This window comes from Ips typographus, linkage group LG10, assembly GCF_016097725.1.
Source record: "Ips typographus isolate SLU linkage group LG10, UJ_Ityp_2.0, whole genome shotgun sequence".
Lineage (NCBI taxonomy): Eukaryota > Metazoa > Arthropoda > Insecta > Coleoptera > Curculionidae > Ips > Ips typographus.
In genome coordinates, this window is record NC_138431.1 from 6433501 (window position 1) to 6458025 (window position 24525).

The 24525-nt window shown below is 39.5% G+C and overlaps 4 protein-coding genes and 1 long non-coding RNA gene across 7 annotated transcripts; 1 reads left to right on the top strand and 4 right to left on the bottom strand.

Annotated features, from left to right (window-relative positions):
• Positions 1-320: 320 nt before the first annotated feature.
• On the bottom strand, positions 321-2261 carry Gdap1 (ganglioside induced differentiation associated protein 1). 3 transcript variants are annotated; one of them, XM_081987877.1, is made up of 5 exons: positions 1806-2261; positions 1549-1738; positions 1308-1493; positions 760-1256; positions 321-549 (listed from the first exon to the last, which is right to left on the bottom strand). In XM_081987877.1, exons 1-5 carry the CDS (start codon positions 2064-2066, stop codon positions 523-525), a joined length of 1161 nt encoding a protein of 386 aa, XP_081844003.1. In that variant the 5' UTR covers positions 2067-2261; the 3' UTR covers positions 321-522. The 3 variants fall into 3 exon arrangements, with proteins under 3 accessions (XP_081844003.1, XP_081844005.1, XP_081844004.1); XM_081987879.1 differs by having other exon boundaries at positions 321-1001; positions 1056-1256; positions 1555-1738; positions 1806-2212; XM_081987878.1 differs by having other exon boundaries at positions 321-1001; positions 1056-1256; positions 1806-2209.
• Positions 2262-2324: 63 nt separating this feature from the next.
• LOC145734503 (transmembrane protein 223) lies at positions 2325-3371 on the top strand. The gene is made up of 2 exons (XM_081987923.1): positions 2325-2738; positions 2904-3371. The coding sequence occupies exons 1-2, from the start codon at positions 2366-2368 to the stop codon at positions 3200-3202; spliced, it is 672 nt and encodes a 223-aa protein (XP_081844049.1). The 5' UTR covers positions 2325-2365; the 3' UTR covers positions 3203-3371.
• LOC145734462 (uncharacterized) lies at positions 3222-5469 on the bottom strand. The gene is made up of 4 exons (XM_081987851.1): positions 5232-5469; positions 5017-5178; positions 4374-4961; positions 3222-4320 (listed from the first exon to the last, which is right to left on the bottom strand). Exons 1-4 carry the CDS (start codon positions 5376-5378, stop codon positions 3742-3744), a joined length of 1476 nt encoding a protein of 491 aa, XP_081843977.1. The 5' UTR covers positions 5379-5469; the 3' UTR covers positions 3222-3741.
• A 997-nt stretch (positions 5470-6466) lies between these two features.
• twz (BTB/POZ domain-containing protein twz) lies at positions 6467-13761 on the bottom strand. Its single transcript, XM_081987892.1, has 6 exons — positions 13523-13761; positions 12850-12945; positions 12126-12347; positions 7189-7394; positions 6814-7131; positions 6467-6758 (listed from the first exon to the last, which is right to left on the bottom strand). The coding sequence occupies exons 1-6, from the start codon at positions 13585-13587 to the stop codon at positions 6619-6621; spliced, it is 1047 nt and encodes a 348-aa protein (XP_081844018.1). The 5' UTR covers positions 13588-13761; the 3' UTR covers positions 6467-6618.
• A 4351-nt stretch (positions 13762-18112) lies between these two features.
• On the bottom strand, positions 18113-21814 carry LOC145734519 (uncharacterized). Its single transcript, XR_014179434.1, has 4 exons — positions 20937-21814; positions 20760-20870; positions 18740-18938; positions 18113-18648 (listed from the first exon to the last, which is right to left on the bottom strand). It is a non-coding gene; the product is annotated as an uncharacterized LOC145734519 (long non-coding RNA).
• Between the last annotated feature and the right edge of the window lie 2711 nt (positions 21815-24525).

Genomic DNA, 24525 nt, shown 5'->3' on the forward strand with positions numbered 1-24525 from the left:
AATGAGCAGTTTTCTGAATAATCAACTTGTAATTTATTGATATTTGCTTAACTTTAAAACGTGTTATTAGATTAATTAATAAAACGACAATAATGAGACGGTGTTGCACGTGACTAGTAAATTGAAAATGTGTTCGTTTTGCTAAGCGTTCAGTAATGGGTTAGCGCCATCTCTTTCTCACACGCAGTTATTTAACGGATACACGTGACCTATTCCAGGAGTTGTCTGCGCATTTAACGTCAACGTCATTCGACTTGTTATTACTAATGGCGTTTTCTTTTTGAATTGTGAAAATAATTGGTGAAAATCAAATCCAGGAACAGATTAACGGTGAGTTTATATTACGTAAATACTATAAGTGAAAACACACATTTTTCCACGTACATTCGTGTAAATATTATAGTGGAAGTCCATAACTAAATAATATAGAAAACTAGACTGGCCCATAACTGATACAAAAATCAACTTAAAACTCTACAACATGAAGCAGGAAGAAGATCATGAATTTTTGTGTCCCTCCTCTTAACGGTTTCCCCTCCCAAACAGGCCCTGTCAACAAACATTTTATTCACTTATTTGCATAATCATTATAATTGTGGCGCTTTTTTGACAGCAGTTTTCACAAAAGTCTAATAAACTACGAATCTCGCTTGAGTATTTCGAAATTTTAAGTGGCATTGCGCGTTAGTTCTTGTTCCTGAGCCTTCGGACTAAAAACCAACCGCCCACCACCAGAGAAAGGACGACGACTATACTAACCCCGATGACCCAAGGCAGTTTAGTTTTCACAATGGTGGCGATCAGTGAAAAAGTGGTCGGAATGGTTTTCTTGTACGATTCCCTCTGTTGCACTCGATTGAAGTAGTTTTCCACGTTGGGACGTTTACCACCGGTCCAAAAGTGCGGTTCCATGCCGATTTGATTGAGACGCACTAGCAGGATGGTTAATGACACGTCTGCCACCGTAAATCGGTCGGTGCATAACCACCATTGCTTTTTCTCTGCAATTTTCAGTTTATTGTTAGTTAGTCTTACTGATAAACAGTTACACCAACCTTCAGTGTGCTCGGCCAGTTCAGCTTCCACCTTATCCAAAGTGTCGTCAGTGTCTTTAACCAATTTTAAAAACTCTTCTTTATTCAACAGTTTTTCGCGTTTTTTCTCCTGGTTTGTTGCCTTTTCCATCAACATTTCTCTAGCTTCAGGATTTTCTGCCGCAAACTTTCTCAACTCTGCAGCATTGTTCTCATCAGCCTCTAAAACAGACCACTTAAATTAATGTTTCCATGCAGACTGATTGGTCTTACTCATCAGCTGAGTACGAACAGGTCCAATAAATGGTACTTTCTTGGATCCAGTAGCCAATTCAGGGTGTAGGAAAGATCCAATGGTAAGATGGTTACCATTGATTTTATCAATTAAACTTCTGAACTGAACCACTTTCTGCCTGACCTCATCACCTTGGTCCATGGGAATTAGTCGTGGTGTGTCACCTATTTGCCAACAACATTCCTATTGTATTTCTACAGATTGGTTGCAAGCACTTGCCATTACTGAAGTTGTCTTCTAAATAATCTATGATTCGAGCTGAATCTGGAATGATTTTGCCAGTGTCCTGTAGGACTGGGACTTCTCCTCTTGGATTGATTTGCAGGAACCATGGTTTGTACTGCTCACCACTTAGCTCTATGCTGCGGGTCTCAAATTTTAAGTTCTTCTCATACAGAGCCAGTACCACCTAGTTTAAGTGGGAGCAAAGGTTTGAAATCATATGACTAAAAAGGTACTTCACAATTGTTTCTAACCTTTTGGGAGTAAAAAGAGTACTCGTTGTAGTACAGCAAAAGACCGTTCTTTCCATTAGTTTCGGCCATGTTAACTGCTTCCTCAGACTGCACACTCCGTTTTTCAATGGCAGTTTTTTCGCAGGTTTGTTGATGGTACTTTGTTGATGTTGATCCTTCGTTGGTCTGACTCACACTGCACAACGCCAAGTCGGGTTTACTCAATAACAATAAAATCGGAAGTGAACGTTTCACGGCGTCGCTAACGAGCCGATACCACATTTTTTTAACTTTAATTACCTTGCTCAGGATCAATAATTGGCTGTTTTAACCCGGAAACGTAAATATTTAACAAACGATTGTTTACCCGGTTAATACGTTGGGACAAAAACGGTTGTTGTGAAATTGGATTTGATCCAAAAATCGATTAAAAACCCCAACCGAGTGAGATAAAAAATACTGAAACGTACGGCAGACGGAGAAAGAAACAGTAGTGAATCCGATCCAGTCTATGTTGTAGTGCTCAATGGTTAACCTCACTTTTCCTACCCAAAACATAACCAAAAAAGTTACCAATTTAAATGTTAAAAACAATTTGCACAAATAAAATGAGTATATTATTGAGACTGGGCACAAAAGTGAGACAAACTATTGGTTTGGTGCAGCGCACAAAAAGTGGCAAATACCGGACGTTCAGTGACAAAGCGTTGGACGTGAACACTAACGTAATTAAAGACGTTATTCTGTACAAATCAGACGGTGATAGGTTTTTTAAAGTGTTAAACTTCTTTGGGTTGTCTCAATTCGTGTTTTGGACGTACCTGTCGATGACCGCTTACCAAACGCTGAAAGATATTCCCGTAAATGAAGCTACAGCCAATGTATGGTGGAGACGAATTAATTTTGGCGATTCAAAGTGGAAGAACAGTCTGACTATTATAAGTTTTGTTATAGGTAGGGAGAAAAATGTTTATGTACTACATGCAGTCAAACTGAACCTTTAGCTGTCATACTTAAAGTTATAAGGGTAGAAAGCAGTTTTTAAGGGGCCCCACTGCACACATGTATGACAGTTGAGGGTCAGCGCTTTATTCACACACTAAATCCGTTCTATTCTAGGTTGGGGCATTCTGAGCGTCACATGGATTTACACGTTAAGATCGGTAAAATATCTAGTTTTAAGGAAAGGAGGTGCCCAGGCCACTATTATCACATACACACCCTTCTTGGGAAACAGAATGTTCACTTTAGATGTGAAAAATATCAGTGCTACACAGGCTCGAACCGCTGCAACCTCCTTTATACCGCTAAAAGTGAAACAGCATTGGTTCCACTACATGATCGATATGAGGGGCGAATTTAAGAACGCCGCGCTGTTTGATCATACTGTTGGGTTGAAACGAGTGTGGCGCGATTAGTTAAAAAAAACGCAGAAAGTTTGGTTTAGTTGACGTTTATTTACACTTAAAGCTACACAGGAAGTGACTAGCAGAAATGGGAGGATTTCCATGGAAAACAGTTTGATTGTAAATTTGTATATAAATAAAATAAAAAATGAGATCAACAATATTTAAAATAATAAATAAAGGAAGGAATATGATAACATAATGATTAATAGATATGGTTTGGTAGGGGAATTTCAAAATTATGGTATACCTACCTAAAAAGGATAGGAAAATACAAGTCAATGAGCTAGACAAAAACGACTACATACTCCTTAATTGAACAAGAAGTGTCATATGATTTTGATTAGAGTTCTAGGTAAAGTGGTCACGTGACAACTGTCTGCAATCGTTCTGACAGACTGTCATTTATTGGTCGCCATCTTTGTTTCCCTCATTGACTAGTACAATTTTGAAATTTCCCTAAGGTTACACTTACTTATAATACTTTTTGGCTAATTATACCACTGCAAGACAGCAAAACATCAATATGGACACATTTAACAGGTAATTTCTTAAACCGTATAATTTAAAATAGGGCCGATACCTTTTTCGTGGTCGGCGCAATGCGCGTCGTAATAGTGTTTGATAATGAACACTTTCTGACACTGTTCGCACGTGTACGACGGTTCTTTATTGTGGGTGCGAATGTGTTTCAATAAATTGTCGTGGCGGGAAAAACTCTTACCGCAAATATCGCAGGAGAAATTCCTCTCGCCCGAATGCAACACCGTGTGCCTGAGCAAGTGTTCCTTTCTAACGAAGCATTTTTTGCATTGCGTGCATTGGTAGGGGCGAAAACCCGAGTGCAGTTTCATGTGCTGGTAGAGATGTTCGCGACGTCTGAATTTCTTGGAGCACTCTTCGCACGTGTGGATTTTAATGTGCGTACCCTGTTCGTCTGCTTGCAATTCATCCATGTTGATACTGGACGAACTGTCGTTGTTTATGAGTGGTGGAGTGCCCGGATCGTCAATGTTACTGTCTTCATTATTGCAGGACATGTTTACAGGGGCTGGAATAACCCCAGTGCTGTGAGCAAAATAGTTGTTATTATCTTCTTCATCTTCAGTGGAGTGGCTGAATGTTGTGTTCTGAAACCCTCTTAATTAAACAAAAAAAAAAAAATTAAAAATTAGTAACTCACCTGGAAGTGTGTGGACTGAGGATGGGGAACTGGGAGAATAACAGAGGGCGCTGCTGTTGTTGTTGTTGTTGTTGTATTAGGTTGGGCTGGAGCTGGATTGACATTTTTAAAAGACACTAACTTGTCCACATCATCAATGTTCTCTTCAGTGAGATCAATCTTTATAATATTCTCATACAGTTGTGGAGTAGGTGAATACACCTTTTTCTCTCTTCTTTTCATTAATTTGTGAGCTCTTTGAGGAGTGTTTTGTTGTTCACTGGCCTGCACCATTTCTTGTGGAACCAAATTAATCACCTCTCCATTAGAGTTCACTATAACCTTATTCAAAAATTCTTTGGGTAATTGTTGCACCACCTTCTTTATAGCTTCATTTAAGGAGTCAAATGTCAATGGCACTTGCACTATGTGCTCAGTTTGGGATATTAACTCTTCAGTGGTTGTTAGGTGCCTGCGTTCCACGTGAACAGCTTTTTGATTTTTTGTTTTAGATTCAGGTTTATCAGTTTCCTGTTCTTTGGGTTTTGTTTGCCCCTTAGTGGCTAAAGCCAACTCACTAGCCACTACATTAACATCTTTAATGTAAACCTTAAAGTTGTATACTTGTTTTTGGGTAAAAGGGTTTAGTGACACGGAAATTTACCTGGCCGAACTGTTTAAACTCTTCAGTTTCCCTGTAGTTCTGGAAGTAACTGGACAGCATTGTCTCTGAATTGTGACATGCCTCACGGAAAGTGTTGCACATATCCAGCTGTTTGATGCACTTCAAACAAACCACTTTGGGGAGAAAATCGTCTTCTTTTACCTACAAGTATACATTAAATACAATGTAAAAGCAGAGTTGAGTCGGTTTTTTACGTTTATGGCAAGACATTTCTTGATTTTGGCCTGCAATTCCTTCTTGACACCTTCCTGTTCAAAGATGTTGATCTTTTCTTTGTAAATGTTTTGCGCGCACAACCGGCACAAATCGTAAAAATTTACGCGTTTATAGCAGCTGGCCATTGTGGTGTTTTTTTACATTGTTTACCGTGATTTAGAATAAATTAAAATTGTTGTTAAATGTCCCTGAAATTTGTTTATCTAATTTGTCACTGTCACTTTACATTAGTTCAATGTTGTTCTCTCTTTTTAGTACCACATTAGAAGAAGACAACAGTTGATTATTGGGTGGCGCCATCTATTGACTAGCAGTACAAAACTACACTGTCCTGTTTGTTTGTATTGGTAAGTGAAGTATGCAACCATTTATGTAGACCGTCGTATTTCTGTTTGCATAGTAAAGTGATTTTCAAGTCCAATTCGATCGAATGTTAAAAATTGTCTTTAATACACTGCAGTGTATTATCCTAAAAGAAATAATTCGTGTTAAGCGACTTGTATTAGTAATAATGGTAACTAGTGATGTGGGTGTGTATAATACAAACGTATTATACGCGGAAAATGCATTGCTGAAACTCGGTTTCGCAGTAGCTAATAAACGACAATTAGGTGACCCTGTTCACTGGAAAACTCAACTTTGTACATTTCTGCTGGTGTAGACGTTATTCGCGTATGAAGTCATCGAGTAAAGAGAGAACATAAAACATAAAATGCCCTCAGTCTCTTAAAAGGCTTTCATTACTTCGGGACCGGAGGCTGTCCTGGCTTGGGGCTTCGATTGTCCCGCATCGTTTCGGTGGCCCGCGGGGTTTTACAACAAACTCGCCTCGGTAGCCCGGGGGCGCAAAAAGAGCCCCGGGCATCGCTCACGCCGTCGTCTATCGAATTCGATAGGGCTCTACAGTACATCCAGAGTTTCCCTTAAGTTTTAACGGTAACGTTTGAATTTGATCTGCTCAATCACTGTACTTCCACGTAGATTTCTAAAAATTTAAGGGAACCTAAAGTATTCCTCAGTGTTGCCCTAATATAAAACAGCCCAAGGACCATCATCCCCCACGGCTACGTGCTGAATAAAGGGGTGTATTGTGGTCTTTTCGAGCCAGCCCGGTTTTACAAGATGCCCCTCCAGGGGGTGAAGAAAAAGAATAAAGGTAAAAGGAAATAGGGACGGGCTTAGGGCTGAATGTAAATAGCCTTGTAACCGTCCGTTTGTTAGGTAATAACTGATAATATTATTTATTTATATAGTATAAGTATATAACACAGAAAACGTACATCTTGCATCCATCCAGGTGCGCTTGAGATCGGATACTTATGCGGTCACAGTGAAACTTAACGATAATTAATAGTCAAAAGGAACTCATCCCGGTAGGACCTTCCTCACAAAAAGGTATTCTGAAAACTGCTGACCTTCCACTCCTCCCCCGTTACTTGCTACTATTTTAAAACCCGCATTCAGCAGTCTTCTGATCACTTGCATCGAGTTCAGTTTGCAATAACCTAGAAATCACCTTTAACTCATCTTGTTCAACCAAAAATAATCCATTTAACCGACCATTTAAGGGAAATCTGATAACGTGGTGGACGTCCTGCTGATTCCAGGCCGCTCCCGTTCTGGCGTCCATTATCGCGTGGTTAGTCTCAGGAAATATCTCGTCCAACAGGCTACGGTCACCACTAAGCATGATTCTCTCCCCCAGGTCAGGATTCACGTGGAGAGCCACGCATTCATACAATTCGCCACCGCTAGAGCGCGCTGTACGTTCTGTGGTCCCCCCGTGATTCTTAGACCCGGTGTTCGGCAACGTAGTTATGGTCAAACTTTCGTTTTTTACTCTATCACTTTTGATCAGCTCTAATTGTCGCACCATGGCTAAATCCAACACTTGATTGTAGAAAAAATATGAAAAAAAACGCACGTTTTACTCACGTGGTATGTCAAAGTATTTGGCTTCTTCTAACAGCAAATCTAAATCCTGGAAGTTGTCGGGGATGAGCAGTTTCGAGTTGCGCATAAAGTTCAGAATGTGACGGAACATACCGCCATCTCTGTCGATAAAATAATGTTGCTTCAATGAGTCCAACACTATGGGGATGCTGCCATTGAATAGTTTAGCAAGTCTGGATTCAGGGTATCTACAACAAAAATTTGTATTACATGACTGCTTAGTGGTGGGAGAAGAGAGAACAATTATGTATGGCGTCAGTTTGCCAAACGGAATGATTGAGTGGTCATGTGACTAACAGTTCAATTACGTTAGTTTGCATCTTTGTCTAGCCCATTGATTTTGTATAATGGTTCTCTCTTCCTGCCACTATACTAGGTATTTGACAGATGTCAGCAATATTTATCGGGGAGGACAAACAATTTAATTTAAACTTGTACAACAAAGTCCTAATTGTATAAGGTTGCGCGTTTGGTGGGTTGCTCCGTCGTATTTATGGGCACTCACCTAAGCTAAGACTGTGACAGGTAAGATGCAAAATGTCACAGTCTGATCAACCCTTCATTGATTCCACATTTTTAACAACATTTTAAAAAACTGTCTAAGAATTTACCTTTTACTGGTATTCCGTCCCTTCTACAATTTCCCCTTCAATCAGTTACACAATGGACACTAACCACTTTTATTGTTTTACACAAACTTAATTAAACTTGTGGGTTAATTGGTTAGCACTAAAGACTTTACCGTAAAAACTATGTAAACAACAATGAGCCCCAAAATACAACAAAGATGGCAGGTTTAAACTGTCAATGACGTCATCCCAGACAGGTCTATTCTTCTTTTTATTTTTTTCTAACCTCATTTTAAAACTGACAACTAATGATGTCTTAGCACTAGAGATGTGCTAGTAAACCGTCGTACTTTACGGTACAGTCTCTGACATTTTTACCTGTTAAGGCAGCACAAACTAATAAAAAAAAGTATCAACAAAAACTTGATTATTTGGTTTTTTAAATGAAAATTTGAAAAAATTGATTACGTACAAGCCAAACCCAGTCATCACCGTTTTTTTTTTGTGGTCCAAATTTGACAGGTCAAGATTAGTTTCACAAAAAGTAGTAGCCAGTACCCAAAAAAACAACTTTACTTCTTTAGTAACTTTAGTTATAAAATATTGCAATAAACCGGGAGATTGTAGCCTTCAGGACAAAACACCCCCCCTACATCAGCCTTGAGACGTTCAATCCTAGTTTGCTCATCTCTAATATTTAAAGGCACATTCCTAAAAGCGTTAAAAATACTCTCCAGCTCTTTACTGGTAACATTTTGTTCGTGAGGGTCTTTTAACGAGAGTTTTAGGCTCGACTTTTTCAACTCCATTTCAACAATTTTGCTTTGAAGATGATTGTACTCTCTTGCGATTTGTTTCCTTGATCGATCCAACACGCCCTGCAGATCGTTTAACAGTCTCGATCTGTCATCTTCCAGATTAAGCATTTTGAAGCGTAGATCCTCGTACTCGGTCAGTTGATCTTCGTCCTCTACGTCTTTATTAATGAAATGAGTGATATTGTCTGGAATTGCTGCGTCGTTTATTGCTAACAGTAGTTCCGCCTTCTTTTTCTCCAAATTGAGAATCTTCCTCTGCAACCTGAACCGTTCTTCCACCAGTGAAGAATTGTTCGCTTCCGTAACGTCGTCGTCGAGTTCCAGAATGTTTTTCAACCATTCAGAGTTCCGTGACTCGGGGTGTAGCAGTAAAAACTTGATTTCTGCATGTTCAGCTTTTAAAGTTTCAATCTCACCACGTTGCACCTTGAGCAGCCTCTCCAAACTCTCAATTTTCGCCAACAAGTTGCTGGGTTCTCCCTCTAAAGTCAAATTACTCAAGTCATCTTTCAGATGTTCGCTCTCCTCCTCAATAATCTCGAGACACTCCTTTTCAAAAGCGGTACTCTTCGACGAAGTGCTCTTGGTAACTGTTAAGGCACGGTCCAGTAAATTTTTAAATTTCTCGTTTTGGTGCACCAAAAGGTCGACCCGTTTTCGTGTTTTTACTATCTCATTTTGAATTTCCATTGCTAGCCATAACAGAAAATTTTGACTTTGACTAAATGACACCTCGCTAATCAAAATTTGTTGTGTGAAATTAGAACAATGTCCGAGGCTATATCGAAGAGAATCAAACAGCTGGAGAACCAGAACGAAAAGCTGCGCAAACTCTTAAAATGCACCTTGCAAATTACCAGTGAAGAGTCGGCGAAATGTTTGCACTTACAGAGCGAGGCCAGCAACCTCAAAACGATTTTGGATGACTTGGAAAACCAAAAACGTCAACTCGAAAACGATTTAACGTTCAACTTGGAGCGGGATTACTGGATTCCAGATGAAACCCTGAAGAAGGTCAACATCCAAACCAAACTCGACAAAGCATTGAGTGACCTGCAAACCAGCTCTTCGGAAATTCAAAATTTAGATGTGGAAAATGAGTATATAAAGGAATTGATCAGTGAATTGGAGAGAGAAAAAGAGATGCTGCTGCACGATATAAAGTTAGTGCAAAAGGCGGACGAAGAAAACAAAATTCTAGCAGAAGAAAACTTGAAACTTTGTGCAGAACTAGCACGATTGCAAGATCTGTCTGTCAACAAAATCCCTTCATCGTGCAGTATTGAAGATTTGATGCAGAAACTGGAGGACATTGAAGATTCCAAACAGAAACTTCAAACCGATATTGCTTCTGCCAACAACACCTCTGATCCTCTAGGGATTGCGGTGGAGAACACAGTCCTGGAGATCAAAATATCTGGTCTGGACAAGCAGAGAATAAACATTTTGAAACAACTAAGGGCCAGTTTGTTGCAGTCCGCCAATGAAGTCAGTATGTTGCACAGCAAAACTTCAGAAGGACAACTCAGAGGACTAATGAACGAACTGAACATTCACAAAACCATTCTAATGATGAATTTGAATGAAGTTAAGGAAATGCACTTGGAAACGACTAATGACATTAAAGACGAGCAGAAGTTGGATGGTGGGCAAAGTGAGGACTTTTCCACACCTCCTAGAATTAGTGACGTTTCTGAGCTGGAAACATCAGAGTTACCTTCGGTGGCCGAAGAAGACGAACTACTGGTAGAGCACCAGCACCTGGTGCAAGAATTGGAAAGGTTGGAGCGTGAACGGAACTACCTTTTGGAGGAAATCGATAAGGTTAATCAGTTGAGAGGGACTGAAAACGACAGAGACAGGTTACACGAGACTTTTATGAAAGAAGAATCCTCGGAAGAGGTGTATCGTTTACCTCTAGACGATGCCACCAACCAGATGTATGTGAACGAGGAGCAAATGTTGGCTCAGCGGATCAGAGAGCTGGAGGAGGACAACGAGAGGATCCGCAGGAATTTGAGCATGATGGTGGAGGAGAAGGGCAACTTGGAGACACTCGAAACGGGCGAGAAAGTGACAAAAAATGATTTATAACGTTTTGAATGAAAATTAAATTATCTCTGGTTTACCAGGTGGTTGAGCGAAAAATTTAATTAAACGGTGTCCGAGTGCGATAATCAGATACAATTTGCTAAGGTCCGGTAACTAGAACACGGCAATTACCAGGGAGTGCTTAATGCCCCCACGTCCATTCAACGCTTTTAATGACCGTACTTGAAACCAATTTACGTTGCCGACATGCGTTAAGATAATAATTGTTTTTAATCCACCGGTAATAGCAAAAAAATGTTGTTATACAGGGTAAATTTTTTTGATGCAGCTGTTTTAGTTCAGACTGTGATTTTCTTTATAGTACATGCTATGGAAAGTTCCAGTCTAAACTTACGCATTTAAAATTACTGATAGTGCACGGGCTGTAAGCGACCTAAGGACAGTTTGTAATTGGTCAAAAAAATCAGTTTTCAAGGAGTTTCATTAGCAAAAACAATCAAAACTTAAAATGAGTAAAAATGGCCCAGCCCTATTTATGCATTTGATTAGGCCCAGCTCTATGCACGTAGAAAGGCGAGACACGCAACCAGACATACACCAAAGTGTAAGTGAGGTTGCATGACATAAACCTCTAACCGTTTAGTTAGATTTAGATTGATCAAAGAACGGTAAAAAAAGTTTTTGTTGTGTTATTTTTTGACCAATCAAAACCTAAGAACAGTGTGACATCATTGACATTTGAAACTAAAGTGTCAATGTGAATTGTTGCATGAAATACTTTACAAACCACTGAAAAAGCTGTTATAAATGCCAGATGCCTCTAAAACCATTATAAAGCTGCCAGAGGTCCCTAAAATGTTTTTCAAAATGCCAGAAGCCTCTAAATACTTTCAACCTTTTAAGAATTTATTGTAAATGCTAGAAACCTCTAGAATCATTTTAAAATTGCCAGAGAAGCCTTTAAAACCTTTATCAAGGTGTCACAGATCCTTTTCAAAATGACAGAGCTTCTAAATATTTTGTAAATCACTGAAGAAGCTGTTAGAAATACCAGATGCCTCTAAGACCAATAAATAAAGCTGCCAGAGGTCTCTAAAATTCTTTTCAATACTCAGTACTCTGTTAATCCTTCAAAAACCCGTTGTAAATGCCAGAAACCTCTAGAATCATTTTAAAATTGCCAGAAGCCTCTAAATACTTTCTAAACTTCTGAAATGCAAACCGATCAATTTTTATGTTCTTTAATAGAAAAAAGGAAAAAATATTAAAGAAGCATTTAAGAATCAGACTTAACTGAGAAAATTCAAGAAGATTCAGAAGAAATTGGATTACAATGGACTTACATATAGGCAACACATCTTGGTTGTGCATGTTTATGTGGTTGCCTACCAACCAGTACGGGGAGATTAATTAGAAGTTTTTGCATAAATTTGCAAAACGTCAACAACTCCAAAGGATGTAAATTAAAAAAAAAACTTACCTTGTGAGGGTCTCCAGCGATGAAGTATAAATGGTGCCCCCTACATCAATGTGCACCGGGGCGGTGTACCTGGACGCCGCTGCCACACAGGGAATCCCCGCCAATTTGTTGTAACTGGCTGCAGCTGCGATGCTGACGGCAGGATTAGTTGGCGGTGGTGTAGGGGATGATGACGTTGACATGGTTGGCGATGTGGACGGTGATATATTGGGTGACATCAATCTGAAAATTGGACTGAATTTCAGTATTGGGGCTCGAATTCTAAACAAGCCTTATCAGTCGACATTCCGCGAATTGCGGCCAAACAAGTTTCCTAAATTGAATTTATCGTATTGACCCACAAAAAGCCTGTTGGCGGGCGGTGTGTAAAAGTCTGGAAAAATCATCCACCGTGGCTAAATAATAAACAACTCATTTCAATAATTGTTGTAAGCAAACACCTACATAACATAATAGCGGTCTTTATTAAAAATAGGCATCTACGGTCAACTATAATAACCAGCCACGTTATTCGCTAATTAGTTGGTACAACAAAAATAACGTTAACAAAGCAGCTGGCGAGTAGTCCCTAACAGAGGGAAATAATTAATGTCCGAACTAGTAAAACGCAATACGATATGGGCACCTGGGGGCCTAGGCATATACACACATAAATCAGTAATACGGTGTGTAGGCAACTGTTTTTCCATTCAAAAAAAAAATACACTTTTCACATTAAACTCACCTCATTTTGATTTGGGCGCTGGGAAAAATGTTTCTGGGGGATGACAGGTCTTTGGGCTCCGATTTGTCCACATCGTTTCTTAGGTCCGCTTTTTTTCTGTGAAAAACATTTTGATTATATCGCAAACTTAATAGCCCACAGTTTTCAATTTGTAACAAAATATATGAATTCAGCTTGAATTACGTAAAAACTGCATATTAACAAAGCTAAATGAACATCCTTACTATCTTAGCCCATCCCTATTAAGCGACCATGTTGAGCTAATTGACAGGGATGACAGTTCTTTTAAAAAAACTGACAGTTGTATTTAATTTAAAACTGGTATTAAGTTTTAAGGTACTTTTTATTCTACACGTTAATATTCGAGTGGACTAAATAAGCTTGGAGGTATTAAATAACATTTATGTAACATACTTGATATAGAATTCATGGAGGTAAAAACTTTAATGGTAATTTTTTGAAAAACACATTTGCATGGTTTTCGAATAGGCCCCGGAGTGGCCAATCAATCTTCTTTCGTGTTTTTTTCGGTCTTTTTACGTGCAAAACGTAACAAGTTAACTCTTAATTTGGCTTCGAAGTAATTAACCTTTTTTGGAGGTTTAACGGTCCCCCTCGGGCGTGCCATTATAAAAACTGCTAAATGGGGTTGTTTTTCTCTTAAAAACTGTACCTGTACAACATTTGTTCTTCAAAGTCACTGGGGCTCCTCTTCAAAGACACCGCAAAATTTGCCATCACCCTTTGACCAACGACAGTAAAGTGAAATAATTAAAAACCACAAAAAAAAAAACAAACAGAAAAGTTTGGGAAAAAACAAAACGCGCGCTACGTTCGCGAATTTCGGCGTAGAGCGGACACGTAGTGCATCTACCGGCCGCAGTCGCATCCGAACTGTGACTGGTTTGTTTCAGCTGAAAGATCGCGTCACGTAAAAGCTGAAAACTGCGTTCGCCCCACAGGCGGTAGAAGGGGCGGCGCTCAGGTAAAGAGGTAACAATGCCGGAAGGGTTGACGTTTCAAAACCGGAAAAATACCGGCAGAAGATTTGACAGTTTTGTTTCAATCAAGACAGATTGCGATAACAGTAAATTGTAATTTGGAGAAATTTTGTTTTTGTGTGAAGTGTCAATACGTTTCACCCTGTATCTCTGCCATTTTAACGGGGAAAAATGTGATAAAGAATGTTGACAGGTGTACTATTAAAGTCACTTGTCAATCCTGTCAAATTACAGAACCGTACTAGGTAAATTGTAATTTTGAGAAATTTTCTAAAATACATTTTGTAAACAAAAATGATTTAAAAATATACACTTGTTTTGGAAGCACATATTGTCCGAATATCAGATGACATTAGATATATGTGTAATGGCGACGTTGCCACTGTTTCATCTTTATTGCACCTATCTAAGTGTTAGTTTTGTACAGGGTGGAACAAATGGAATGAATTTGTTTGCCTCAAGAATTGTCTAGCTTAGGTTAAAGTTCTGGTAAAAAAACCTTAACAAATCACCGTCCCGCGGTGGTTTGGAAGAAATTAAACGTCGCGTATCACGAAATAAAACAATTACGATAATTTTTCCCGAGGAAAACTTGCCCACACGTTTCGAAAAAAAAAATACCAATCCGATTCGATCATCGTCGTCCTCCTTTGTCCCGATGATGGCCTCAGGCCGCCTCTCTCGTGGCCTTCATTCGGATTTTATAAATAATAAACTGGGATCGTAGCCTGAGGCCAGGCTCGATAATACGGCAGCGCCCTAAGGCTAATCCGACATATGGCAGCCGCCATTTCGTGAATAACAAAAATTCTTACGTTCCATTCCATTCCGCTGACCCAAAATAAGCGATTTTAATTATGCAGAAAAAAAGGACGCCGTCTAATCAATTACGGCCGTGGAAAGCGTCGACGACGTCTTCCGGCCTGCGGCGTTCGGCCTTGTTTGTTCCGAGCGCAAACAAAATAGAATTCCCAAATTTATTTAAAATGATGTAGGCCAACCGCCCCCGGGGGTACCCGGCGCCGAAACGAAGAATCGAAATTACGAATTTTGAGGCCCCCCCGGGCATAACAACGGCCGTTTGCATGCCTTAACAAATTTGAATTGTCCTTGAAGTGTTCCTACTCTCTTGTCACTTTTAAATGTTATACCTCATCCAATAAACTGTCTAGTACTCAATGGTTTCAGGTTTTTGATGTGACACAGTTGTCAAGTAAAGTGTTGCATTCATTACTATAAAATTATTATTTTAGTTTTATCTGAGCAAATAATTAAATTTGGTATTTTTTGCGTTTTAATTTAATTTAGAAACTGTGCAGTACCATTGAAATTGCTTAGTATAGTGAAAAATCATGAATACAACCCTCATGATGATGAGTTCCGGTTTGCTTGCCAAGAGTGACTTGCGAGTCACGTGTTTGGTTAAACGAATAAGGGGCACTTCTAGCATATTATACTAATTTGGTTAGAATTTCTAGTCAGATTTTATGCTCTGTTTTGTTGAAATCTTCATAACTGTCTTATTTGGATGACATGAGATGAACTTTTATATGTCAATGGATAGCCAATCAAATTGGCTTTCCAAAGATATGAAAACATGGGTTGATGGGTTGTATGGTTTGTCCGCTAGACGACTTTAAAGTTGACCAAAGTTTTCTAGTCAATTTTTATGCACTGTTTTGTTGAAATCTCCATAACTGACATAAGAAACTTGACAAGGGCAGGTTGTGGTTTTCTCTTGCTAACTCCTTTCAAGAATCCTAGTTGTGGAGGTAATGTTCTAGAAGGGAAAAATCCAAATAAGTACGAAACGTTAAAATATGAACTGTTTGTCATTGAAACTGGTCGTTTTGCAATAACTCTAGCAACCTCCCAATCGTGTATAAATATCGGGGCATGAATGTATGCATGAAGCCACGACACCGTCATATTTCTTGTCGTAAACTGTTTTTAATTTCAAACCTCGGGAGTTTTTCACCAGAAATTAATTCAGACAGTAAACGATATAGTTAACCTTGCCGTAAAAGATTTAATGCCCGGCAAGTGATTGACCATCTGACAAGGTGGTAGCCGAACGAATAATTTAATTCCGATGGCCAAATAGGGAAATCGGGGTTGCACCCGTCATTTTTCGCTTTTACTCGATTTTTATCTTATATACGACCAGTTTTTTGCTTTAAAGCGCCGATTAGATAATCAGACTTTAATGCAAGTAGGATTTGAAAATTCCTTTTCTGGTCTGTCAAAGAAATTTGACAGACCAGAAAACTGAAACCACTTTTGACCTGTTAACTCTGAGAGAAAACTAAAGAGGCGCTGCTGCTTCTGTGAGTAAATCCCATGTAGTGCGTTGCTTGTTAGTTTTTCCATTTCGACCCTTTATGGACTCGACGCTAAAAACTAGTTACTGCCATAGTTGTTGTATAAATCGTCCCGACAAAACAAACGCAAAAACGACTTGTTATTGCGTCTAATGACACTTAATTGCTTGCCGAAGACTCGTCCGTCTATTTTATTGACTCGACCAATTACATTCGGACAATATCTGAAAAACTCCATGTGGGAAATTCTTCTTTGGGGCCCCGTCTTCTATATGCACGATTAGAACGGCCCCCGGGGCGGATTTTGATACGAAACCGCTTTCCTCTGGGAACAATTCGGCCTCGGGGTCCCGGGGCCGTTTGTTAAGTCACGCTCGGTCTATCACGAGGCTTGTTTAGGCTTTTTTTTTTCGGCCATTAATAATAGCGACACCTCATTAGGGAACTTTTTCAAGCCACCCCGTATACAGGCGGTACCGATATGTAAATAAGTAATGTTCTACGGTTAATTATGGTTCGCGTTTTGCTCTTTATTAAGTGGAGATTGCAGATAATGCGGGGCCATTAACGGCAGGTTTAAGCCCGAACTGGTCACTGCGCTTGGCTACCGCAGGAGATTATTTACCATCGCGGACCTGCCCCATGCTGACAACGAATGACTGGGTAACACTGGTGGCACTTGCTGTCACTTTATATAATAAACTACTTTAGTTGGCTACACTATTCTATTTTACTTTTATTTTAACTATATGAATTTCAAAACTCCAGAGAGGAAATATGAAAAGAGAAACGAATTAGAAATCAATGGGCTAGACAAAGATAGAGACAATCTTCCTATGTGTGTTGGTCACGTGACCACTTTATCAGAAAGACTGATTAATACCTTGTGACGAACTGTCATTCGAACCGGCCTACTTTACAAATACTGTTTTGACAGCAGCACACACGAATGTTTGACAATCTAGGAAGCGTAGAAGGTGCTTGCGCGGAAAAGTGGTGACAGTTTTCTTTTTTTGTGTGGAAATTGAGTTTTTTTGAGAATTAGATGAATTTTTACGGTTAAAAATCAAGACTTGAGGTTACTTGCGTAAGTTATTTTTGTGCGCTGACTGTTCATAAGTTTTTTCAGGCCACATTGTAACAGCAATTCAGGAAAAAGCCCAACGGTGTCCAACTCAACAGTGGTGGAACGTGGAACACTTTGAAGTAGAATGATTTTACTCCAACACTATACTCACTGGTACAGTAATCTTATTAGGCATGTACATTTTAAAGCATCCTTCATTGTGAAATCAACAAATACTATAACAAATATAATTTTAAATGAATGGTCTTGGTAATAACATAAGGACCATTTACTAGTTTTGCTTACCTAGCTTCAAAGATTTACAGATTTTCTTATATTAAACAGTGTTTAATCTAGTTTCCTGTGTGTTGTACTTTACAAGATAAATGTTCTAACCAACTCGTTTAGGCTGGACTTGTGTATAAAAACCTCTATCTTAATCTGGATTAGGAATGATAACACTATAAATCTAGATCTCCATTTTAAATAGGAGGCCATGAAGACACCAAACTTGACATTTGATCAAAAGCTATTTCGATAGAATCCGCCGTCGGAGGGAGCCACTTTATTTTTTGTAAAAATCACATGACCCCATGATTACAAAATTGTACAGAGGCCACGTGATCTTTAGATCATATCGCGTTTAGATCCGAAAGAAAACGACTACCTAATTACTAGTTGTCACTATGACATCTATTTTGAATTTAAAATTTTAATATCTTTTGAGTCATTTTGCGCTGACCGAATTTATAACAAAAAGGTATTAAAACTTGTTGCTTATTTGTGTTGTTCCTGAGTTTTGTGAATTATATGGGGAAAGCCGGGCTGCCCAGTGCCAGATAGTACACCAAGAGCAACTTCTAGCAGGCGTAAGTTTTCCTAATCCCGACTTATTTAAAGCCTTTAAATAAGTCGGGATTCTTAAAGCTTAGTAAAACCTAGTTTTTAAACCCATGAAAATATTTATCAAGTGCGTATTATTGTATTACTTTTATGTTCAAACGTTCAAACACTTCCATTGACATGTAAATCTAGATTTATAATGTTACACTATGGCCGCCATTGAAAGTGACATTTTAGGCTTTCTAGTTATAGAGGGCGTTGGACAATCACCTTTTTTTAATGTAGAAGGCGTAGGGTCAGGCAGTTTACTCCATCTTTGTCTAGTCCACTGATTTATGAGTATGGTTCTCCCTTCATATCATCGATTACCTAATTTAACCAACAAAAACTTAAATGGGCATGCATTAAGATGGAAAACCGTCCAAATAAAGCCGTCGAACCATTTCTCGTTAGTCATCGGAATGGTTGAACCCACGTAGAGAGACCGAGGAGCGCCAACGAGACGTGGGTGAGCCCCCTCAAGGTAGGGCCCCATTCACGTTGACGACGAGCGCGGGTGGGTCTCAATCTGAATAGGCGCTCTTCGTTACCTCTTGTTTTATGGGCTTTTCGGGCCGTGTCAAAAAAACATATTTTTACCGGCATTCCACGAAACTTACTGTTTATAAGCGTGCAATTAACCGTCTCGACCTGGATGCACGTGCAAAGCTTCTGGTATCACCTGAAGGAAGATCGTTAGGGCCGTGAAAGCTCCTGATTGATTTTCTTTTAAGATTGGCATTGTTTTGTTCTTATCTTGTGCACGTTAATGTCTTCCTCGATACGCGTTATAAACTTGCTAAAATGCTGAACAAATTCCTGAAAAACAGAGTTGTAGGGAATTATTCACATTTGCAATTACAAATTAATTGTTTCAAGGAAGCTTTAATGCACATCTGCCAATCTTATCAGTTGTTTTAATCTACTCAATCATATGATGAACATTTTTTTTGTCTTAGAGTGTTGTTCATGTTAAGGGAGATAATAAAATTCGTTGAAACCATTTGAGTTGTTTGTACATCACATAAAAGGCATACGTGACCCATTTGCTGAACTATTCCAGTTCACTTATCGGCCTTTGAGCGCACTTTTGCACTGATTTGCATATATATTGTTTATGATAATACCCAGCGCCAAAACAATACATAAATCGACCCCCAGCTCGTTTATGTTTATTATTAATTTATATACGCACTAAATCACTTTGGTTATGACTATATAACGCCACACCTTTCAGCTGTACAATATGACGATTTAAAAGAGTCCGAGCAAATAATTTTGTTACCTTTAACGTGAAAACCACTCGGACGATGGCTATCTAATGGAGTGGAACCATTTAAGTTGATGGGTTTGCGGAATACATTTCCGCTGCCCATATGGCACTCTACTGTACATACGTGCTTCATATATGGTCATAAAATTGCACATTTCAGTCTCCTTATTGGTTTATTTAAAGTTTGCAGGAACAAACGAGTAAACCCTCAGGAGGAACAAACGAGTAAAAACCCTCAGGTTCGGTCACGTTGTCATCAGCCAATCTCACATTGCAAGTCCTAACTAAACAGGATATTGGGTTTTGTTGTGTCTATATGCTTGAACAAGCAAAAATTAAGTGAGATTATTCTGTTTAGTGGAAATTCATCAAACTTAACTCCTGTCAATAACATTTTGAGTGCATCATGTTAAGCAGCTTATATTGGTTTTGTTGCAGCTTTCACCTAAACTTGCAAGAAACTTTAACGGAGTCAGGAAGTGGTGTCAAGTGCAGGGCGCCGACCTGCTACAAGCCCCATCGCAGAGCGACAAAACAAGGTAATTTTCGACGCCCAGGGGCGTCAATTTCGTTAATTTTTGCGTTTTGTATGAAGTACGGTACAACTTTGGGTACATACGATTGGTGCGGTCATATTTTACGTTTTAGTAATTTACTTAATGGCGCCCGCAGGCCCCCCCTGTATACCGCTACTGGATTCGACTCTTTAATTTGACAACTGTTTGAGTCTCGGTTTTTTTAGTTGTTTAATAATTGTGATGTAAAAGTTTAGTTGAACGCCCCTGCAACTGTAAATAAACAATAATCAAACCGTGTCGTCACGCTCCCACAACTAAAGAAGAATTCTTTCAGTCTCAGTTCGAAAAAAGGTTTGCGTGTTTTTCCTATTAACGCCGTGGTACTAACTAGTTGAACCGTTTCCCATCAACACGGAAACAGAAAAAGTACCAATAATAACACGAAACTAAAATATCGGTTATTATTGATCCGGGGAATTCACTCTGCCCGGGCTTCATTATGTATTTCGGTTTATAAACCCGAAGCTATACACAGCAATATTCCAGGGTGGAATTTTACTTTACTTTAATGCGACCGCCGCCGGGGGCCTTATGGCCCCCCCGGCTACTCCGCTTGGCCTCGGATATCTACATAATTTTCAAGAGCCCCCAAGCTAGCCCCGGTTCAGTGGCGTCCGCCTGTCGATGATACATTTGTATAATGTGATTAAATAGCGTTAGCAACAGGGTTAGACTATAAGTATGCAACCAGTCATACACGACAGAATATTGCGGGTTGCAGTAGCTGACGTCACAGTGATTTTGTTTAAAAACTACTACAAAATACAGGTTAAGTCAAAGGTGCCTTACCTTGTAGAGCATTATGCCTTCAACATTTAGTGTTACTATTCCACATCAAAATGCTTTGACTGGTTTTTGAACCACCCTGTTTAGTTTTCTGGACTGAGGGCTTTAAAATGTCTGAAAGAAACTCAGTAAAATATACACAAAGACTGAAATATTTTAAAAATTAGACAAAAATATTACATGTTGGTCACGTGGTACTTGCAGACTGACGTCACGCGTTTGCCCCATTTTCTAGATAATTTAGCCAAAGTGTCTGAATGCACCGGGGCCGTCACTGGTACAACTATAAACAAACCGCATCCCAAATTCTAAAAAAAGAGGGTCGCCCGAGGCAAAAACCGCCTCGGGAAAGCCGTCCAGGTATATCCTCTCTCTGCGATGATTACTGTTTGATGAGCGAGACAGAGAGAGCAACAGCGTCTGCGGAACTCGGTAAACAAAAGGCCTCGCAAAACCTGCCAGTATTCGTTGATTTTGCAGGATCGGGCCTGCGGGGGGTGTCTATGAAATGAGTGGGGCCCCCACATCCGTTCATATTCCAGGTTAATTCGGTTCGACGACAAAAGCGTTGCCCACACACGTCAGTCTGATGATGAGCACGCTTTAAAGTATTGGGGCCGAGGGGGCTGTCCGAAAACATATGTTTTAATTTTTCTCTGTGTGTTGTAAGTCTAATTTGAGCTTTAATTGAACTTACCACATTATGATCTATCAGTAATCCCCTTTAGGTTTTCTCTCATTGATCAGTTTCTAGTTCAGAAGGAATTTATCTATATAGGTGGGGCCCATGTTAGAGTCTCTTTGTTACAGTACTGGATTTCCAAAAACTTGAAAGTCTAGTCGCTGTTTATCATTTTCGCCATTTTCTTTTTTTTTGATTTTGAGGAATTGAGGTTAGAATTTTTAAGCTTTTGACAGATGACATTATTGTACTGTCCTTGTCTCGCCTATGCAATTTTCAATGTTTCTCTGTCTGTTGCATAATTATCCCTATGGTGGGTTTTTCTTTACCACACCTGTATATTATAAATCATAAACCATAACAAAGAATTGAAAAAATATCGCTCTCCTATCTTTTTCCTTTCACGTCTTAACCCTGCCTTGCAAACCAAGGCACATCCAAGAGTATTGTTTCCAATTCATTGACCGACCATAACAAGTCACAACTAGGCACTCTAGTAGTAAATGTGTTAACCAACTAAGCGAGTATTTCAGTTTATACATAAATAGCGTTTACCTTTAAAGTGTATTCATTTAAATTTGTTAAAAGAGTTCTAAAAAGAGCACAGTTTTAGCTAGTTTAAGGAAATTCACTTATACTTGAATTAAACGATTAGCCCCGGTACCAAATGATAGTACTGCGGGGCAACGTTGAAAAAAAAACCTGTGCGCAAGCCAACTCGAGCGATCCGTGTATAATATAAACAGCGTGGCCGCCCAGGGCGGAGGAGTGCCGCCCGAAGGGACGTTGGGCGCGACATAAATTATGCCGCCCCCGGGGTCTACGACGGGCGGCACTGAAGACTTGTGGGATCAGATATATGGACGCGTTCCCTTCGAACCCGAGGCCGTTTCGAAAAAGTCTAATTAGTTATTGTTGTTCTCCGAACGTTTTAACGACGTTTTTTTTCATTTTTTTGATGCGGTTTGACGACGTCATCGAGAGGCAAAAATGAGCTCGCTAACTCATTACAACTCGGAGGGGCCCGGGGCAACGGACCGCCGAGGCCGGGAGAATCCCAGTTCCCAAAGTTTCGCCACGGAAAACTTGAAATTAATTTGGTAAGAAGTAGCGAATATGAAGGGGGTAGTTTTTACTGTGTTTTAATTACTTTGCCGGGCGCAAAATTAACCGCCAGTCGAGATTTAATTAAGTTCTTTCTGGAGTTACCTACCTTTCTTGTTGTTTGGTTTTTCAGATGATGACCTATATTTCTTGTTTGCTCACAAATTTGACTCAAACATTAACTGAACTTTATTGGTTATTTGACAATATAATATAATAATAATGATATAAAAATAACCGTTGGTTAAAAGAGAAAAAATGTGGTTAAAATCGATTTTTCGTTATGAAATATTTGTTCACGCAGCACCATTTTTGCACGTGTGCAAATGAGACGATCCGAATTTGTTCACTTGCATGATGGCGCCCGTTGAGAATCTTCGACCTTATCTGATTAATGATAAGTTCTGTAAAAAAAGTTCCACAGATTTTGAATAGGAAGGATTCTATGGTAAATCTGTGGAACTTTTTTTTCTTTTGTTTCTTATTTTTCCCTTATGCACCAGGTTCAGTAAAAGAAAAACAGAAAAACAGGATACGTATTCCGGCTTGTTCTTTCATATAAGGCGGAACTTTTAAAGGCCTGGGGGCCGAGTGGAAATGAAATTGGCCTTGAGCGGACTCTTGTAGATGCGGCACCATCAGCGTTGGGCTGATGGCCTATATATATTTTACGAGAGTGGGGTCTTCTGGCGCGCCCCTTTTCGATATTCATTGTTTACGCCGTTCGAAAACCGAAATAGAGATCTTCCAACTGCGTTGCATGAGATTTTTCTTGGTTTTTGTTAAAAAAAGTGGTGGTATTCTAAACGAACAAGCCTTCGGGCTCGCAGAAAAACGTTTATTCTGCGCCCGAAATTTCATTTTGTTTAAACTAAAAGCGAGCCCATTTTCCAGTTAAATTGTTCATTGTAATTTCGGTCGCCCTGGGGGGGGCAAACTCTGGGTGGGTGCGCAATATTTACCCCGGGCGAACAGCGGCGTAACACTCGACCCTGAATCGATATTATCATAAATATTTATAAAAATCGACTTTGCAAACATTACTATTGGCGACAAGGTCGGAACCTACGAAGACGCCTTTCCAAACCCCGCAGGGCTCCCGTTTCAACGTAAGGGGCCTGCAGGGTGTCTCTCTCGACGAAAAGTATCGGCATTACGTCGGCAAATGATCGGCATCGCGGTATAATTAACGAGCTTGCCCTCAGGCTCGCACACGAATTTTTCACTTTGTTCCCACGTTACGGCTGGCTGCGACCGACCGAGGATCGGGATCTCCCTTAGGGGATGCGGGCCCGTCCGGCCCTGCAGTCAGATCCGTACAATCGGTACGGACTGATAAAAAAGCGGGAACTGTTTCTTTTTTTTTTTTTGCTCCTCCTTAGGTCGAGTGTGTCGATTGTTGATAGCTTGGCTTGACGGTACCAGCCAAAGGGTTGATAGCTGATATTAAAATTATGCTTATTTTTCAAACATGAAATTATAATTATTGGCTGAATGTTTTACTTTTATTGCCCTTGGGTGGAAAAAAAGCAACAGCGTTTTGGTTGGGCGGTAGTAAAGAGAATACAAATATGCTAGTTAACAAATCTACTGTAAATTCTAGGATGTCATTGAAGCTATTATATTGTGGCCCAAACAAGTGACTGAGAAAGTGGAATTCCAGTAGTGAAAATCAGGTTTAAATGTTATATTCAATTATAAGTTCCATTTAAAATAAAAAAGTTAGGTCAATTATTGAGAAAACGGAAGGCAGTACCAAAAAACTAAGAACGCCACTGGAATCACATCGAATAAGTGCCTTAAGAAAGAATTTTCACAAAGGGGCGAAATTCAAAAAACGCCCAGACATGTATACTAGTTTTTTCTTATCTAGCCGGGCCTTTGCTGTCAAAACACGCTAAATGCGGACACCCTGTACAGTTTTAAAATTGAAAATTTTCTGCATCTGTCCAAGTGGAAATTGATAAACGTCACGTGATCCTG

Excerpts from the sequence above, each read along its gene's own strand:
- Gdap1 (XM_081987877.1), bottom strand. The coding sequence starts at position 2,066 with ATGTGGTATCGGCTCGTTAGCGACGCCGTGAAACGTTCACTTCCGATT. Across the intron at positions 1,494-1,548 it reads AGAAGACAACTTCAGTAATG|GTGACACACCACGACTAATT; the intron begins GCAAGTGCTTGC and ends GTTGGCAAATAG. Across the intron at positions 550-759 it reads AACTGCCTTGGGTCATCGGG|GGCCTGTTTGGGAGGGGAAA; the intron begins GTTAGTATAGTC and ends GTTTGTTGACAG.
- LOC145734503 (XM_081987923.1), top strand. The coding sequence starts at position 2,366 with ATGTTAAAAACAATTTGCACAAATAAAATGAGTATATTATTGAGACTG. Across the intron at positions 2,739-2,903 it reads TATTATAAGTTTTGTTATAG|GTTGGGGCATTCTGAGCGTC; the intron begins GTAGGGAGAAAA and ends GTTCTATTCTAG.
- LOC145734462 (XM_081987851.1), bottom strand. The coding sequence starts at position 5,378 with ATGGCCAGCTGCTATAAACGCGTAAATTTTTACGATTTGTGCCGGTTG. Across the intron at positions 5,179-5,231 it reads AGAAATGTCTTGCCATAAAC|GTAAAAGAAGACGATTTTCT; the intron begins GTAAAAAACCGA and ends GTATACTTGTAG. Across the intron at positions 4,321-4,373 it reads CTCAGTCCACACACTTCCAG|AACACAACATTCAGCCACTC; the intron begins GTGAGTTACTAA and ends AGAGGGTTTCAG.
- twz (XM_081987892.1), bottom strand. The coding sequence starts at position 13,587 with ATGGCAAATTTTGCGGTGTCTTTGAAGAGGAGCCCCAGTGACTTTGAA. Across the intron at positions 12,946-13,522 it reads GAAGAACAAATGTTGTACAG|AAAAAAAGCGGACCTAAGAA; the intron begins GTACAGTTTTTA and ends TGTTTTTCACAG. Across the intron at positions 7,132-7,188 it reads CAAATACTTTGACATACCAC|CCATGGTGCGACAATTAGAG; the intron begins GTGAGTAAAACG and ends TGTTGGATTTAG.